Source organism: Erigeron canadensis, chromosome 3 (assembly GCF_010389155.1).
Source record: "Erigeron canadensis isolate Cc75 chromosome 3, C_canadensis_v1, whole genome shotgun sequence".
Lineage (NCBI taxonomy): Eukaryota > Viridiplantae > Streptophyta > Magnoliopsida > Asterales > Asteraceae > Erigeron > Erigeron canadensis.
The window spans coordinates 14,277,606-14,296,857 of record NC_057763.1 but is presented as its reverse complement, the minus strand read 5'-3'; the positions used below and the strand labels follow the sequence as shown (position 1 = coordinate 14,296,857).

At 38.8% G+C, this 19,252-nt stretch overlaps 1 protein-coding gene across 1 annotated transcript; it reads left to right on the top strand.

Moving 5' to 3' along the window:
* Positions 1 to 6,204: 6,204 nt before the first annotated feature.
* LOC122591537 lies at positions 6,205 to 7,760 on the top strand. The gene is made up of 3 exons (XM_043763801.1): positions 6,205 to 6,570; positions 6,675 to 6,894; positions 6,946 to 7,760. The coding sequence occupies exons 1-3, from the start codon at positions 6,205 to 6,207 to the stop codon at positions 7,758 to 7,760; spliced, it is 1,401 nt and encodes a 466-aa protein (XP_043619736.1).
* The last annotated feature ends 11,492 nt before the right edge of the window (positions 7,761 to 19,252 follow it).

Here is a 19,252-nt window from a genome sequence, read left to right as displayed (position 1 = left end):
TTTGAGGGTAAGGTGATTCATTTTAGATGTGGGGGTTTGAACAGGCATATGACAATTGCTGAATTTGGGGTGTGCACGGGAATGTATACTAGGGAAATGCTAGATGATCCTTTTTTCTGTAACCTTTTGAAGCATGCTGCTAGGACCACTATAGGGTTTCCTCAGGGTTCGGGGGATGCGCGAGACTATTATACTCGCATTTCTGGTGGAAAGACTTGGAAATCAGTTTGTAGGGCAAACACAATTAAGTCACCCCTTTTGAGATTGCTCCATAAGATGCTTGTTCACTTTTTTGTCCAGCGGACTCACCACCCGGACAAATTGTATGTTGAGGATTTGTGGCTAATGAGGATTTTGCATGAGGGAAATCATGTTATGACAGCTTGTCCTCCGTATGTGCTTGCTAAGCACATGGGAACAAAGGGGGTGAAGGACTCGGGGTTGGTTTGTGGCCACTTTGTCACAAAAATTGTTCAACACTTTCAGCTGGAAGATGATAGGGCAAATGTGGGTTTTAATTTGAATTGGAAAATTATGAAAGCCTTTACCTTTACTGAACTGACTCATTTTGGTTTGCTTCGCCCGAGAAAGAGCAGGAATGATCGTTACCAATTGATTGCCTATGATGAAGGTGACCAGGGGGAAGATGAAGGGGATGATCAAGAGGCCAGTGATGATGATGAGGAGATGGCTGATGCACCTGAGCAGCAGCCCGAGCCTGCACGACGCCCTAAGCGTCGGGCCACCACTTCTACCGCAGGAGCATCTTCTTCCTTCACGGCTCCTGAAGGCTCGTTCGATTTTTCTCCTCTACAGGGTCTAGTTAATCAGATGTTGACATCCCAGCAGCAGTTCCAGAATGATATGGCTGGATTTCAGACGAGGATGGATGATTTTCGACATCAAGTGGGCGATGATTTGACCTATGTTGGTTCTAGTTTGGGGAGAGTGGTTTATGACTCTCGACGTTATCAGCCTATGCTAGAGGCACAGTTTACCGGCCAGGAGTATCATCCACCCGCAGTCATTCCAGCATATGATCCACCGAGTATTTTTATTCCTCAGCAGCGGGTTGGTGGTGGTTTTTACTTTCCACCAGAACGCCAGTTCGAGATACCTCCTCGCCACGATCCTGGTACATTAGGGCCGGATATGCCGGTCCGTTTTGGTAATTATACATGTACCTATGCAGGGACGGATGCTGGAGAGACAGGCGCTGCGGAACCTACTTTTGCTGAGCAAGTGGTTGGATCTTTGTTTGATGTTGGTAACCCACGTCATCCACCTCGGTGATCTACTTTTGGGATGATGATGCTTGTATCAATTATGTGAACATTTCCATTTTCCGTACTTTATTTTATTTTCTTGGTTAGTTTGTATCCACCCTGCGGGGTGATGGACATCGTATTTTATTTTCATTTCCATTGAATAAATAGGGTAGGATGATGGCATGCTTAACGATATTATGATTATTCTGTTGCTTTTGCTGTGTGTTTATGTGTGACAGCAAGGTTGTAATATGCATATGCTGGCAGTAAGTTCAGCGCCATATTTGTTGATTGGTATGTTTGATGCACACATAACTCTCGCACCTTTCGTTTTGGTACACGTTGTTTATCCCGCCAACCAAAGTGTCCTTCCTATGTCGGAAGTATCATTTGTGTCACGGGGTCGATAACTTGTTTCAAAACAAAATGTGTCCTTATTCCGGTATGTGCTCGTATTCTTTCTATGTCGCTTACCCCTATTTACTGTTGTTTGACCGATATGGACATTGAGGGCATTGTCCATCTTAAGTGTGGGGGGGTGGCAAATAGGTTTAAGCTACCGGGTATATCACTTTTGTTGTTTTGTCATTTCGATTTCTATCGGTTTTCTTGATATGTCCCTCTCGTAGGCCTTTGGATTTTATCTAGAGGTATGAGTTTCTATTTTGAACTCTTAACTGTGATGTGCATGTTTGAAACTGGTGCTATCAATTTGGCGGGATAATAGAAGTTGATATGATTTTTAAACTTGAGTTGAACTTGTCCTTGTGGTGAATTGCTTTTGACACTTAATTCATTATTTATTAAGCAATTTTACTACCAAATTTTTCCTTGACAAAAAAATTTTAATTGGCGAAGTGTGTCCTGAACGGTTATTTGGCTAGTCCTTCGGGATTGATAACATTACTTGCATGCTTATATATATATCCAAAACACCAAATTGTGAGATTTCATCCTGTCACATATAGTTGTTCAGGTGACGGTTTTGGTTTGTTTGCCTCGTAAATACGTCCCTCTCTTAGGCTCTTGGATTTATTCAGGAGTAAGGGTATTCATTTTTGATGCCTTGCACTAGGATGTGCGTGTTTGAGGTATTTCTAAGCCATTTCCGGGTTCTTTTCTCGATAAGAGTGTGCTGGTGATGTGTTGATTCTAGAACTTGGCCTGGTGATCGTGACGAGTGCATTGGATGATGAATTGGCATTTAGGTTTGACCATACTTTTTCCTTCTTTCGTTTCTTTTTCTTTTGTATCTCTATAGTCACCTATACAACCGGGTTACACATACCTATACTTGCATATATACACATTTTCCCTTTTCTTTGAAACCTCGGATAATCTTATACACACATACATTCCTTGTAATTTAGCTTTTCATCCTTGTATAAATCCTCCTTTCATGTAAACTTCACCTAATTATACTTAACTATACCGTTAGTCTAATCTGGGGGCCATTGATTGTCATGGTTGTTTGAATGGTTTGGGAGATTTTTATTGAGTTGATGTGTGGAATATTCTTGTCTATGAGAATACGTAAACGGGTTAAGTTATTGAAGATTTTCTTGAATTGTTCAAACAAAGAAAGTGAAGAGTTATAGACATGTTCATCATTGTAAGAGAGTATTTACTAGTAGAGTAAAAATGGTTCAAAAGAATAAAGAACATGAAAAACAGAATATAAAAAAAAAAGGAAGAACTTGGGCTACTAGTAGGTATTTCTCATTTTCAAATGTCTAGAAAGTTGTTGTATCATTATCTATGGAAGATTTAGTTGATAATAAGTTGTTTGAGGTTGATACACCTCAATGGTGTCGGGTTTTGCTTGGTACTTGAAGGTGTGTTCGCGTGATAGCATCTTATAGGTTGGTGGTTTGTTGGAAATCAATGGTATGGGATTGATTAGACTATTTTGTACATTTCTCACATATACCTTATACTTTTGAACGCTTACCCTTTACTTGTAACCTATAACCTCCCATTTTCCATTATAAATTTCCATAAATACATAACCTTAGTTTAAACATACAACCACCCTCTATTCCTATTTTGACAATGCACTTGATCCTTGCGCCTTAATGGTGGAGTGACGATCCTAGCTCAAGCCTATGGTAAAAAAGGTATACATCACAACTAAGCTATGAGTGATTCTTCATATATTCAACCCCGAAAGTAAGTTATTGGAGTAGAATGATATTGGTAGGATCGTTTGTTTCATTCATGCTTAGTTGATTATCGTGGCTTACGGATTGTTCAGGTATTGTCAAACATTTCGAGTTTTCATTTAAGATTAAAACTGCTTCACCCGCCTTTTGTCATTTGACATGCTTGGTGTTGCTGCTTTTTGATACTTGTCACTTGTTTGATAATTTGATTGTCAAGGAATGTTTCATTCAAAGTTTGGATTTGCTTGAGGACAAGCAAAGCTTAAGTGTGGGGGGATTTGATATGTCGTATTTTATACCCATTTCCCACGGTTTATATAGTTAAGTAAGCATGTTTAATGAGTCGTTTCGTATACATTTGTTGCGTTTATGGTATTTGTTAGTGTTTCAGGTTAGTAGCAGATATTTGAGCGTATTTCTTAAGAAAACGACACTCTTGGAGTGAAATAAGTGCTTACGGATGATTTCCGAGTCGTTTGGATGAAGTTTGGCGAAGGTCAACAAAAGTCAAACTTGAATCAAGTCAAGCTGCGCAGCAGCTAAGAGCTGCGCCGCAGCTTTCAAACAGAAGATCCAAGCTGCGCAGCAGCTGTAAAACAGGGGGCCGAAGCTGCGCAACAGCTTAGTAAGCTGCGCAGCAGCTCGTCTAGTGGGTTTCCAGCAAAGTCAATGAAAGTCAAACGGTCAACTGCGGTCAAAGGGAGCTGCGCAGCAGCTTAAGGTCGATTCTGCACATGTTTTTTTTGGGAAACATATAAATAGCTTGTTTTTCATTCCAAAACCCTATGTTACATTTTCCAGCCGTTTTGTAGACCCCTTGGAGGAGACTTTTGATCAGATTTCTCATCTTTGAAGATCGATATTACGATTGGATTATTCTCGTTATTTCCGTTCAATTCTTTGTACTCGGTAACGATGAACTCCTTCATTTTGATTTGTTATTTTTATTTCAATATGAGTGGCTAATCACCTTTTCATCCATCTTGATGGAGTCGAATAAGTAGTTAACTTGACGGATACGGGGTTAACGATTAATTTGAGTCTGGGTCATTAAATCACTAAATTGAATTTGAACTTCATCAAATGTGCAATCCTAACATTCTGTTGAGCGAAATCAAGATGGGTGACTTTTAAATTCTTGTCTTAAACTACAAACTCTTTTTCGATTAATCCTTTGGGATTACTAATTTTCAACTAACTACTTGCATCGTGGCAGTTCGGCCACAAAACCCCCATTTTACTTGAATCATTAAACGTTGTTACAAATGCTTGTATAAGTCCTTGCGAACGATCTTGGCTTACCAGTTTTTTTCACTATACTGCATGCGATCAGGTACACTGCCTGTGAGTGTGTAGTAATCAGTATTTTCGGTAAATCGTGTTTGTAAATTTAAAGCTAGATTTCGCACATCAGAGGTTGACTGGGGTATTATTCATGCATGTTTATGTAGTAATGAGATGTTTATTGCATGATTTACTTTTGTAGCTTGTCGTATGAGTTGTGAATATTTTGTGTGGACTTGTTAAGATAGAACACTAGACATGATTTAAGTTGCCATGTCACGTGCACGATAAGGGCCATAGTGTCGATGAGTAGATTTTGTTGCAACCTATTTGTGTAGATAAGTCTCGAGCATTGTGTTGAAAGAGTTAAGCTTAACCCACAGTTAGCCTATTTAGGCTAGTTGTGCTGCGTTGATCATCCGGGGGCACTGTACATATTTCCCGTTTGACCCAATTAGCGTTGATAGAGTAATTCCGGGTGAAGTGATTGAACACCAGTGTAGCAATGGATTACTCATGGATTTGGTTATGCCTATCCATAACGACAATGATGGACCCCGTAAGGCTTACCCATCTAGTCGGGTGTGAGGTTTTCCTATTTGGCTATGTGGCCGCCTCACACAACTTATTTGTGCAGATTTTATTTGGCATAACCTTTGCGTTGATTGTGTTGCTTGTGCAGTTAAGTAGCTAGTGTTGATATGGAGCATTGCTAGGCACATTATAGGATTTGATATTCCTACTATGCAGATTGTGTTGATATTGTTATTGTGCCTTTATGTATGCATGAGTTGTTTTATAATTGATTTAATTGACAATCCTTTTCATTAAACTAACCTGTTTTCTTACTCAGCTTTAATAGCTGACACTTGTTTTTGTGAAAAATGTATTGTGCTCTCAGGTTAGGCAGTAATTGGCGACTTGGTAGCATGCTTGTGAGATGGGTAGCTTTTATTGGAGCTTATGGATGTTGGCTTTAGTTACCCATAGTGTCATCTATTTAAGTAGACCTATTTATTTAGCCGTTTGGCCTTTACTTTGTTGGTTTGATTTTGGGTTCATTTAGATTATTGCGATGATACTTGTTGGTAACACCTTTTGAGACATTTATTATGTTTTATTGATTCTGTTAGGAATCAAATGAGATTTTTTTAACTGTTGCTTCCGCAATTTGTTAACGGTATTATGGTTTAGTTGAAATTTTTTTGAAATCTACATTTTATAAAGCAGGGTGTTACAAGTTGGTATCAGAGCCAGGTTTAAGTGAACCATTGGCCATAGGTGTAGGTCTTGGACTTAAACTAGTTAAAATAGTGCGCATTTGAACTTTGAAAGTTTGCCTTTAGGATGGGTTTGAGTTGAGTGTGAGAGTAGGATTAAGGCTTATATGTGTTTGTTGTAGAGATGAATAATTATGTAGCTTAGCCTTAATTTCCTTATTTCTCTTTATGCATGCCGTTAAACTTTCGCGTTTGTGATTTTATAGAAGTATGGTGAATACCAGAAGCAGGAATGATGCTACTGGACCAAGTGTTACTAACCCGAATAACAATGTGAATGAGGGTCCAACTCCAGCTGAGTTGGTTGATTTGCTATGTTTAGTTAATAATGAGTTGACACGGACCAGACAAGAGTTGCAAGAAGTGAGGACTAAAAGGGATCTTTTGTTGAATCAGCCTAAAAGATCGGTAGAGAGTTACCCTCGCCGAAACCGTCAGTATGAAGAGCCATCTCCTACTCGTAGCGGTACAGGTATTACTCCTTCGGTTCATTCTATTCGCCGAAGGGACGACAGGGTTCGTAACGATGGGGATGATATGGATGGTGGTGGAGTTCACAAGAGCATCATGATGGCGGTGAGAGACGTGGGGAATACAAATTTAAGACTTTTAAGGATTGTGGGCCTGCGATGTTCACTGGTAGTACTGGTCCTATTACTAGTATGAGGTGGATTCGGCAGGTTGAGATGACATTCGAGGCAAGTAATTGCCCCGAAAATAAAAAGGTGGTATTTTCTGCAAAGATGCTTGATAAAGATGCACTTGATTGGTGGGATACTCGTATTCAGCCACAAGGTTCCCGTTATATTGCTAGCTTGACTTGGGAATCATTTGTTGAGTTGTTCAAGAAAGAGTTCTGTACTGAGTGGGAGCTGCAAGCTTTGGAGTCTGAGTTTCTTGGTTAGAAAAAGGGAGAAAAATCCATTACTGAGTATTCTAGGGATTTCACAGAGAAGCTTCGATTTTGTAAACACTTGTATCCTAATGATTCTTCACAGGTGAACAGATATGTTACTGGTCTTCCTGCTGATTACCGTCCTGTGATAAGGATGCAACCGACTCTCCGAAAGGCGGTTGACTTGGCAAAATCTATTGAGCATGATATGAGGTATAAAGGGAGGAAAGACACTTCTTCTGGGTTTAAGAAGAAATTTGATGGTGCATCTAGATCAGGGTCTTCAAAGAAGCATAAGGGTGGGTCTTCAAGGGAGAATGATACTAAGCAGGCAGGTAATTGGTGTGCTCGTTGTAGGTCCAAGCATAGTGGACCATGTTCTATCAGCACCTTGAGTTGTAGTAAGTGTACAGGTATGGGGCATTTTGCTAAGGATTACACAGCCGAGCCCCGTTGTCATTATTGTAAGCAGACAGGGCATCAGAGGTCAGATTGTCCGTTGTTGAAGACTGCACATAAGAAGAATGAGCGACCGAAGACTACAGCTCGTGCCTTCAACATGACTGCTGAACTTGCTCGAGCCGATGATGAGGTAGTTAGAGGTACCTTTATTATTAATTCTTCTCTTGCTAATGTGTTATTTGATTCTGGTGCAAATAGATCTTTTGTGTCTACTTTATTTGCTCCTAAGCTTGGTGTAGTAACTCGCCCGTTAGATAACCCGATCAAGGTAGAGATAGTTGACGGTCGTACTTCTATGGTTCGTGATGGGTTCTTTGATTGTTCTATAGAGATAGAGGGTCGTTCTTTTTCTATTGACTTGTTGCTTACTACCGTTGCTGGCTTTGATATTGTTGTGGGTATGGATTAGATGTCTAAGAATGGCGCTGTTATTCTCTGTTCTAAGAAGATAGTGCGTATCACTACTCCCGATGGTAGTGTGGTTTCAGTTTATGGTGATAAGCAGAAGGGTAGTGTGAAGATTATTTCCCTTGTGAAAGCTCTTAGGTATATCCGACAGACTAAGGACCATTCTGATCATTTTCTGGCTTATGTGATTGACTCACGTAAAGCTAATCCTTCTATTTCGGATGTTGATGTTGTAGCTGAGTTTCCTGATGTATTTCCAGATGATCTTCCTGGTCTTCCTCCTGATAGAAGTAGAGTTTCATATTGATCTTATTCCCGGTGCTACTCCTATTGCTAAAGCACCTTATCGTCTCGCTCTTACCGAGATGAAGGAGTTGATGTCTCAACTCCAAGAGTTGCTTGATAAGGGGTTTATTCGTCTGAGTTCCTCGCCTTGGGGAGCTCCTATTCTGTTTGTAAAGAAGAAGGATGGTTCTATGAGGATGTGTATCGATTACCGTGAGCTTAACAAGTGAACGGTGAAGAATAAATATCCTCTTCCTCGTATTGATGACTTATTTGATCAGTTGCAAGGTGCTTCTTGTTTTTCTAAGATTGATTTGCGGTCTGGTTATCATCAGTTGAAGGTGGATGGAGAAAGTGTTGCTAAGACAGCTTTTCGTACTCGTTATGGGCATTATGAGTTCTTGGTCATGCCTTTTGGTTTGACTAATGCTCCAACTGCTTTCATGGATCTCATGAATCGGGTTTGTCGGCGTTTTCTTGATCACTTTGTTATTGTTTTCATTGATGACATTCTTATCTATTCTAAATCTGTTGAGGAGCATCGTAAGCACTTGAGGACTATTCTTGAAGTTCTTAGGAAAGAAAAGTTATATGCTAAATTCTCCAAGTGTGCATTCTGGCTTAAGGAAGTTCAATTCCTTGGGCATGTCATTTCTAGTGAAGGTTTGAAAGTTGATCCTTCAAAAATTGAGGCTGTGATGAAGTGGGAACAACCAAAGTCACCGACAGAGATTAAGTCTTTTCTGGGTTTAGCTGGCTATTACAGGAGGTTCATTCAGGATTTCTCTCGTATCGCTAAGCCTATGACTGAGTTGACAAAGAAAGGTGTGAAGTTTTTGTGGACTAATTCACAAGAACAATCTTTTCAGACATTGAAGAAGAAATTGTGTGAAGCTCCTATTCTTACTTTACCTGAAGGTACCGAGGATATGGTGGTTTATAGTGATGCTTCAGGTACTGGTTTAGGTTGTGTCTTGATGCGGCGGGGTAAGCTAATTGCTTATGCTTCACGTCAGTTGAAGCCACATGAGAAGAATTATCCAACCCATGATTTGGAGCTTGCAGCTGTGGTTTTTGCTTTGAAATTATGGAGGCACTATTTGTATGGCACCAAGTGTACTTTATATACTTATCATAAGAGCTTGCAATATGTCTTTAATCAGCAAGACTTGAATGCTAGACAGAGGCATTGGATGGAATTGTTGAAAGACTATGACTGTGAGGTTAAGTATCATCCGGGTAAAGCTAATGTTGTAGCTGATGCTTTGAGTAGAAAAGGGCAAGGTTCTATGAGTAGACTCCATTCCATGATTACTAAAGTGAAATCCGGGTTGCTTGAGCGTATCAAATCCGGGTAGCTGAGTTCGTTCAGAGGTGTGTGACTTGTGCTCAAGTCAAGGCAGAGCATCAAATGTAACAACCGTACTTTTTAATATTTTATATGTGCTAGTTAGGTTGTCTATGTTCCCGCAAGCCATAGTTATACTTGAAGCTAGTAGGTAATGCCCCAAATTAGTAATCTAAAGCTAATGATATGCTATAAGATTTACCTAATGAAAATACCTCGGAACAAAAATTTTTAGAGGTGACCAATCGTTACGATAATAATAACATAAGTCTCACAAGTTGAGATACCAATCAAAATTCCTATGAAATATCCAACAAATCAAAAATAAAACCAAATCAAGTAAATATAATCTTGGTGAATAAAATTTCCAACTAAAAATATAATTGGAAGTTATATGTGCGTAAAAGCGTCGAAACCTTAATAAGTAAGTATATATGCTTAAAAATAAATACATATTTACAACCAATGACCTACGTAACCAACTAAAAATACAAAATACATCCATACATGTGTATGTACATGACTTATACATACATTTATATATTCCAAAACAAAACAACCAATTACTTACATTTAACTAACAAAACACTTCCATATTTAATCCACACTTAACCTACACTTATACAAATATACATACACTAATTTTATACAAAAAAAAAAAAAAAAAAGCCTTTCATTACCCCCCCAAGTCCGGCCCCCCTTTCCCCCCCTCACACACTCCACATTTCAAATTTTACTTCCACTAAATCACTATTGAAACTTACAACCAAAACACACTCTTCACATTTTACACACACTAACTTTTATTTTCTCCAAAAACTCTTTTCCCTCTCTCTTTTCCCTCTCATTTCGTCAGCCCAAGGAGCAAAGGAAAAACAAAGCAAAACTCATCTAAACACTTGTTAATAATAAGGGTTTAGGATAGGTTTAGCACGGTTTGATTAAGCTATAGATTAAGGGTTGTTTCAAGGTTTGAACAAGGGTTTTTGGAGCCATATTAGTCACGAAATTTCTGCCATTTTTTCATCTTCAAAAAGTGTTCTTCAAGGGTATATATCTTCATCTCTTTATTAGATTAATCTTGTTCTTGTTCATATTAAAAAGGTTTTATCAAAAGTCCATGTTTTCTTCATGTTTTCTTTTGAATATACACTTGATGAGGGCAAAGTTGATAGGATCTTTCTTTCCATGCTTATGCATGTTGAATCCATGAAGAAAGATCCAAGGATTCAACTAGTTTAAAGACCCAAAAGTGTAGATATATATTATATAGCTTTTGATATGGTTTTCTTGTGAAAGATGGTCATATTAATATGTATTATGAAGTTATATTTTCTGGAAAATTTTCATAAAAATATGGATTTTATGTTGTGTTGTTAGATCTATAAAAGTTAGCATGAAAAAGGTGTTGGTTGTGTTGATAGTTGTAAGGAAATCTTTTTGCATGTAGAGAAGAACATGTTTATTACAATCTTATGTTCATATTTTCTGGAATATTTCATAAAAACATGTTTTCATATTGATGGATTTGAGATGGATAAAGCTTTATGTTAAAAAGTATTGATTTAAGTGCATACATGCTAGATTTAAGAAGGTTGGATTGTTGTTTGGATTATGAGATGGTTAGAGACTTGTATCAACTGAAAAATATGTTAAAATTCATGCAAATATTCTGGAAAAATTCACAAAATATCAATTATATAAAGCTTGGGTCCAAACAAGTTAAAATATGCTTGAAATCGTAAACCGAAAGCTTGTAAAAATGCATTTTGAGCACACACATGCACCATAACTTTATGACCATGAAAATATGATGAACATACTGGAAATATGACATATCAAAAGTATAAAACTCAAGTCATTTGATGCATGGCAAGAATAATCTCAAAAATCGCCTTTTCGGGTCAAATAATCACTAACCGAAAGCACTAAATTGCACATATCACACCACCACCACAATCACGACTTGAACCACCAAAGTATGATGAACTTACTGTGAATATTGAATTTAGAATGAAAATCCATTTTGAAGTACCTTAAAAAGCCTAAGAAATGAGGCTAAAATCACTATTTCGGTAAACGATTTTCAATTATAAAATCCTCAATTTAAGCAAGACACAAGAGAGGTTGAATTGATATGAATTTGTGTTGATGTAAGTTTCCAAAAAGGCCTGGAATTTTTGGACTAAAACTCTTGTGGTGATTTGTAAGAATTTCTATGATTTAATGAATTAAAATGGTAATTAAAAGATATATAAATTAATTAATAAATTATATAAACCATGAATCTGATCAAAGCTACTTAACCAATGATAAAAGTGACCAAAACCTACTGGGGAAAAATAATTACAAGCAAGGGAACAAGAACTATACAATTTAAATGTAAATTATTAAGTAAAAGTCACTAATTAATCATTATTGATAAGGCACAAATAAATATAAGAAGCACAATGATACAAATAAAAAGGCTTGGAAATCAGTAGATAATCCATCTATAATTATCTATGAATTTTAGAGATAATTTAAGGACTTAAAAATAATTATAAGGAATTATTTAATTAATAAATCAATAAAATAAGTAAATAATTAATTAAATAATATTAAATTAAATAAATAATTATAAATCAGTAATATATATCAACATTAATATTATGAGAACACAAATGTCAAATATGGTTATTAAACAAAGTATGCAATGAAAAATATATATAAAACAAAGTTAAACTACCGAAATTCCAATAACCGAACAAAATCGTATGAATGACCTTTACTACCAAATGTCTTCCAACCAAATGAGGTGAACAACATAATGTACTTGAATTCCATAATTAAACAACAACCAAAGTTGGGCAAGTCTACTAGCATACATCTCATGATCTAGTTTACTAATCATGCAACACACACTTACGTTGTGCATATTTCGAATACCATGGTTTAGGCTTGCTTGAGGAAAGACACCACTAGCCTAAGATCTCACTTTTGATCAGCCCTCTTTCACTCTCAAATCAAGTGAGTCATAGCCCCCTTTCAAACTATTTTATGTGTTTTAACTATCGGGGTGGAAAGCATGATATATAAGCTAAATTGCTTTTGTTATTACATATATATGAAATGATTCTTGATATTATGATTATGAAATGAAATTGTTTCGTATGTTCATTATGATAAATGATTTATATGACGAGCTTGAGTTCTGTCAAACCGTTTTCTTCGGTTCACTACTATTTACTCCGATTATGGAGGCTTGTAGTTAGTTAGTTGCGCAACTAGGTTTCGTACACCCACCCATTAGTGTAACGGTGGAAGGTTGGTTGCCTTTGTGACAACCTCCACTCCTAGTCCGACCACGGGTGTTCTAGCTACCTTACTTAGGTCGTCTCCATGGCACGACCCATTATTATTATTATTATTACGGCACTTGATTGACAGCTTGTGCAAGATTGTATTATTTATTATTGGACTTTGAAAAAATGGTAGTAGTAGTGGCTTAAGCATTTACTCATCTAAGTTAACTGAATTATACCCTTGTGGTTATATGATAACGATTTTATTATGGTTGATTATAGTAAGTTGAACATACGCTTTTCAAATGTTATATTGGAGGTATACATGGAAATTTTGGTGACTCTCAAATTTTTGATTATGATGGATATATATACACTTTACGTTGTTAGTTAAAAACCTATGAACTCACTCAACTCTCGTAGTTGACACTTCTTCTTCTTCATGATTTTCAGGTTAAAGCTTTAGGTGCGTAGCTTGGACCGCCTTTTGGACTCTATAATGCTTGTATGGTTGGACAAGTATTGCAAACATTTGATCATTTTAATTATGAAATTGGTTATGTAATGGATTTGGACGTCATCTTGAATTTGTAATCTTTTGGATTTTGAATGTCATTTGAAAACTTGTGTTGACGTTTTATATTTAAACCTTTTGTACCATGTCGTTCTGTGGCATCTCGTGTTTCCGCCTTAGTCGGGGTGTTACAGAAAAATGCTATCAAGAGCCAAGGTTATAGAGAATTTTTGCTATAACCTACGTATTTTCAAAACGAGTCGAATATTTCTTAAACAATTGAGTTGATCATAAAGTATTCTTGTTTTACTTATGCATAGCCTGATCAACTATGCCTAATTAAAAATTTAATATGGAATGATCGAAATGGTTGTTTAAGGAATATTCAAAAAGGAGTCCTTTGAAAATAAAGCTTTAAAACGATTCTTGGTGCAAAAGATACATAACCAAATCCAATGTTTGCACTACTTATTAGAACCCTTAGTTAATACCCCCACTTGGCTAGCATTACTTTGCCTATTTAGACATAATGCACAAGTTAAATTCTAGTCATTTCGTTGATCCTAAATGGTCTTGTGAGTCATGAGTGTCGAGTTGGTCGTTGATAGTCTTACTAATTATTGTTGGATACGTCGGTGGTGGATATTCATAATGTTGTTCGGTTGTCAAGCTTGTGAGTCGTATGTCGAATTGTTTGGTTGTCGTCAAATGATTAAGGTCGTCTCGTGGTCCGTCAAGTCGTCTTGTTGTCCGCAAAGGGTCACATGGGTCGTCAATGGTCAAGTCGGTCGTAAATGGTCGTCTAAGCGTCAAGTGGAGTCGTCATCTTATGCTTTATGTGACTTGTGTAGGAATATCATGTCGCAAAGGAGTGAAGCCTCAAGAAACTCCAATCAAGTAAGGGACATTTATGCATTCGTGGACATGGTCAGAGAGAGGCGACAAGAACAAGAAGAAAGCGAGGAGATGGAGCCCACGATGGACTCCCAACAGCCCCCACAACGAGATGAGGAGGAGGAGTCCCAACAGCCCCCACGTCGTTTGCCTACTCCACCACGGCCACCATCAGCCCCTAGAGCTCCCACACCGCCGAGACAAAATGCGGCCATGAATGTAAGCAATGGACGCTTCCCAGCTCACGACCCATACTTCCATCCACGCCTCCCCCGCGATCATCCTTATCATCTTGGGCCAAGACTAGGAGAAAACCCCCATCGTCCCGTCTATGGAATACCCCCTCCACCTCCCATGGGAATGACTCGGGAGGAAAGGGAACGAGTGTGGGATATAGCCGGTGGACTAAGGGATGCCCGAGTGAGGGTTCGGCATCAAGAAGTCATGATGGAAAGAACCTTGGGAGCAATGAGGCGAATGGGAGAAGATACCGGCATGGCAATAGATGGAGTGCGCCGGATTTATGAAGTGATATTCATAATGGGATGTATACATGCAGCGGTGTGTTCCATTGTGGTAGTTCTTGTGCTTAGGAAATGGCCCTAAGGATGTTTTGTTCATGAACTTATTCGGTAGACAATTATTTGTACTTTGTTATGATTTCCTTGAACTTGTTTGTGATTGTGTAACTATGATCACATGTTTGTTGGCTTATTGCAATTTTGTAAACTGATATTGGATCATTGGAATGGAAGCTTGATGCCTATTTGCTTTTATATGATGTGTTAATCTATATGTGTTATGGTTATACTTGTTACAAAGTGAAAGTTACAGCAGGAAATCAGTTCTGACCACTTTTGGTAGAACGGCCATATCTGGAGTTCTGTTTGGTCTTTTGACCTGATTCAAGTTGGAGATGAAACCTAACTCATGGGGATACATTTTATATTTTATGAGTTTTCCCAGTTCGTCCATCTTGGGTCACATTTTGGAGCTCCAAGTTCGTACACAGATTCTGGAAAAATCTGTCAAAAGGCCCAAAAACAAGATTGACATGCTTTAAGCTTACCCAACCATTTGTAATTCATAGTGATAAGTAGGTTGTGATTAAAGGAAGGAAAATGAATTTAGAAATATATAGGTATACCTATGCATACAAACGTGGCCTTATTACACTAAGTAACTTAAACGAACACGTGTGAGATCGAAAGTTGTGAGTCGGGTCTATGCTATATAATCCTATATACAAATGACTAAACTATGTTCTCCTTTGTAGAAACATGGCACCACGAAGGACCGTCGAAGAAACAAACGCTGAGGCTAGGCGCCAGGAGGAAGAGGCCCAAAGGAGAACCGAACTAGCCGACCTCATTTCTCAACAAATCAACTCCGTTATGCCGACCATTGCTACTCGAATTGCGGAGAGTGTAACCGCCACCCTTAACACGGCCCGAAGACAAGATGGAGGAGGTAATGTGAATGATTGAAATGCTTACAAGACCTTCACTTTGTGCAACCCCAAAGAAGGGCACTCGCTTGGTGGAACCTCCAAGTCACTACTAGGGGTCAAGCCGTGATGAATGCCTTGACTTGGGAGCAACTCAAGGAAGAGATGAAGCGGGAGTATTGCCCTAGGCCAGCCGTGCAAAAGTTGGAGATAGAATTCTGGAATCATGCTATGAAGGGAATGGAGTTAGAGACATATTCCATTCGTTTCCACGAGTTGTGTGTGCTGGTGCCTGAAATGGTGACTACTGAGGCCAAGAAGGTTGAGAGGTTTATTTACGGATTGGTACCGGAAGTAAGATTGATGGTCATGGCAGCAAACCCCACCACACTGGAAGAAGCGATAAGTTTGTCAACAAGATTGGTTAATGACCTGGTTAGGACAGGGAAATACTCGCGAGGTGAGTCAAGTTCAAGGCAAGGAGGAGGAAGCCGATTTGGTGATCGTAAGGGGAATGGGCCCGATAAAAGGCAAAAGATTGTAAGGAATTATGGAATCACCGATGGTGCGGCACAAAGATGTAACCGATGTGGCAACACCCATCAGGGGGAATGTAGGCAATGCTCGATTTGCCACTCATTTGGACACCTTGCTGCCACTTGCCGTAGAGGAACAAGAGTTGGAGGAAACCGGGGAACTTGTCATGAATGTGGAAGCACGGAGCATTGGAGAAACACATGTCCTAGGTTGGGGAGAGCTCAAGGAGGACGAGGAAATGCAAACAACAACCGTGGCAATCCTAGAAATGTTGGAAATCGTGGGAACCAAGCAAACCGAGGCAATAATGGGAATCAAGTGAACCGAGGTAATGGAGGAAATCAAGCAAACAACGGGAATCAAGGAATCAATGCAAATCAGAACCGTGGGAATCAAGGAGGTCAAGCTAGAGGACGCGTGTATGCAATGGGTGCGAATGAGGCACGTGATGACCCAAATGTCATCGTAGGTACGTTTCCATTAAATAATGTTTATGCCTCTATACTATTTGATTCTGGAGCTGAAAGAAGTTTTGTTTCTTTTGAATTTAAGGAAATGATTGGTAAGAAACCTAGTGAGCTTGATGAAACTTACTATATCGAATATGCTAATGGAAACGAGTATAGGACTAAGGAAATTATTTTTGATTGTATGTTAACTTTAGACGAGAAAGATTATAGTATAGACTTGATTCCCATTGAGATAGGAAGTTTTGATGTGATAGTAGGAATGGATTGGTTGTCTATGATGCGTGCTGAAATACTTTGCCATGAAAAGGTCATTAAAATTCCATTAGATAATGATGAAGTGCTTATAATACAAGGCCATAGGGTGGGAGTCCAACCCAAGATAGTGTCATCTATGAAAGTAAGGAAATATTTACGTAAAGAATATCACACATACTTGGCACAAGTAGTGGATAAGCAAGTAAAAAGTAAGGACCGTCATAAGGTCATGGTGGTTAGGGACTTTCTAGATGTGTTCCCTGACGAACTACCTGGACTTCCACCCATGAGGCAGGTGGAGTTTACGATTGATTTAGTTCCCGGGGCAGCCCCCGTAGCTAAAGCACCGTACAGGTTAGCGCCCTCCGAAATGCGAGAACTTTCTGAGCAATTGCAAGAGTTGCTTGATAAAGGTTTAATCCAACCTAGTTCTTCGTCTTCGCCTTGGGGTGCTCCAATTCTTTTTGTCAAGAAGAAGGATGGATCTTTGAGGATGTGCATAGATTATAGGGAGTTGAATAAATTGACGATCAAGAATAGATATCCACTTCAGCGGATAGACGATTTGTTCGATCAACTTCAAGGAGCGTCGCATTTCTCGAAAATCGATCTTAGATCCGGCTATCATCAATTGAGGGTACGAGAAGAAGATGTACCTAAAACGGCTTTTAGAACTCGCTATGGGTATTACGAGTTTCTGGTGATGCCATTTGGTCTCACAAATGCGCCTGCCGTTTTCATGGATTTAATGAATCGAATTTGTAGGCCATACTTGGACAAATTCGTGATAGTATTCATTGATGACATTCTGATATACTCTAGAAGTAAGGATGAACATGAGAAACATCTGAGAATAATCTTGCAGTTACTTAGAGATCAAAAGCTATACGCTAAGTTTTCTAAGTGTGAATTTTGGCTCCGACAAGTCTAATTTCTTGGACACCTCGTGAACGAAGAAGGAATCCATGTGGACCCGGCTAAGATAGAAGCGATCAAGAAATGGGACACACCCAAGACACCTACGGAAGTGCGTAGCTTTCTAGGTCTAGCGGGCTATTATAGGAGGTTCATCCAAGGATTCTCAAAAATTGCGGTGCCCTTGACCCAATTGACCCAAAAGTCGAGAGAATTCGAATGGGGTGAAGAACAAGAGCAAGAGTTTCAAACGCTTAAGAACATGTTGTGTGAAGCTCCAATACTAGCCTTGCCGGATGGAATGGAAGGATTTGTAGTATATTGTGATGCGTCGAATAAGGGACTTGGATGTGTGCTTATGCAAAGAGACAAGGTCATTGCCTACGTGTCTAGACAATTAAAGCCACATGAGAAAAACTATTCGACACACGATTTGGAGTTAGGAGTCGTGGTATTCGCCTTAAAGATATGGCGACATTATCTCCATGGCACTAAATGCACCATATTCACCGACCACAAAAGCTTGCAACACATCTTTGATCAAAAGATGTTGAACATGAGGCAAAGGAGATGGATGGAATTGCTAAATGACTATGAATGTGAAATCAAGTACCATCCGGGGAAGGCAAACGTCGTTGCCGATGCACTTAGTAGGATGGTGAATACTAAGGTGCCAAGGGCAAGAATTAGCCACTTACAAGTAAGAAGGTCTCTAAGAGATCGTTTCTTAGAAGACCATGCAAAGGCCTTTGAAGGGAAGAACATTAAGGATGAAGCATTGTGTGGTACGGAAATGAGGTTTGACAAGGATGATGAAGGTATCTTATTGTAACACCCGTCGTTTAAAAACCTGGATTTTGAAAAACTTTGCCATTTCATAATATATTAACAAAAAAACGTGTCATAAGAGTTAGGGCCTACGTAATTGCATAAACATATCGTAAACATAATCAAGCCTCAAACCTACACTTACGCTTATCCCAGCCCGTCCTAAAGACATTTAACAATAAAGCTAAAGCATCACTACTTAAGCCTATCATTTCTCATGCGGTTTAAGTCCAAAATCCTATGGTCTTGGTCGAATTTTGGTTCACTTAAACCATTTCTCTGATACCACCATGTAACACCCGTCGTTTAAAAACCTGGATTTTGAAAAACTTTGCCATTTCATAATATATTAACAAAAAAACGTGTCATAAGAGTTAATATTACATACATAGCATATAACACAATAGGGTCATCATATACCTAATGTGCCTAACTTTTGTTTCATATCTTTCTTTCATTACTTTATATCTTTGCCTAGACATAGGATAAGTGACTTATGCCACTTACATAGGGATGAGGGGTTGTGTGTAGGCGGTCATAGACCATACATGGAGTCCTCACACCCGACATGATGGGTAAACCATAAGGTGGTCCATCGGCGTCGTTAAGGAAAGACAATGTCAATCCAACTGAATAAACCGTTTATGCCTTTACGCATTGGTGGTTAGTTACTCCACCCGAAATACTCAAACATAACTATGCCACGGGAGGTATCA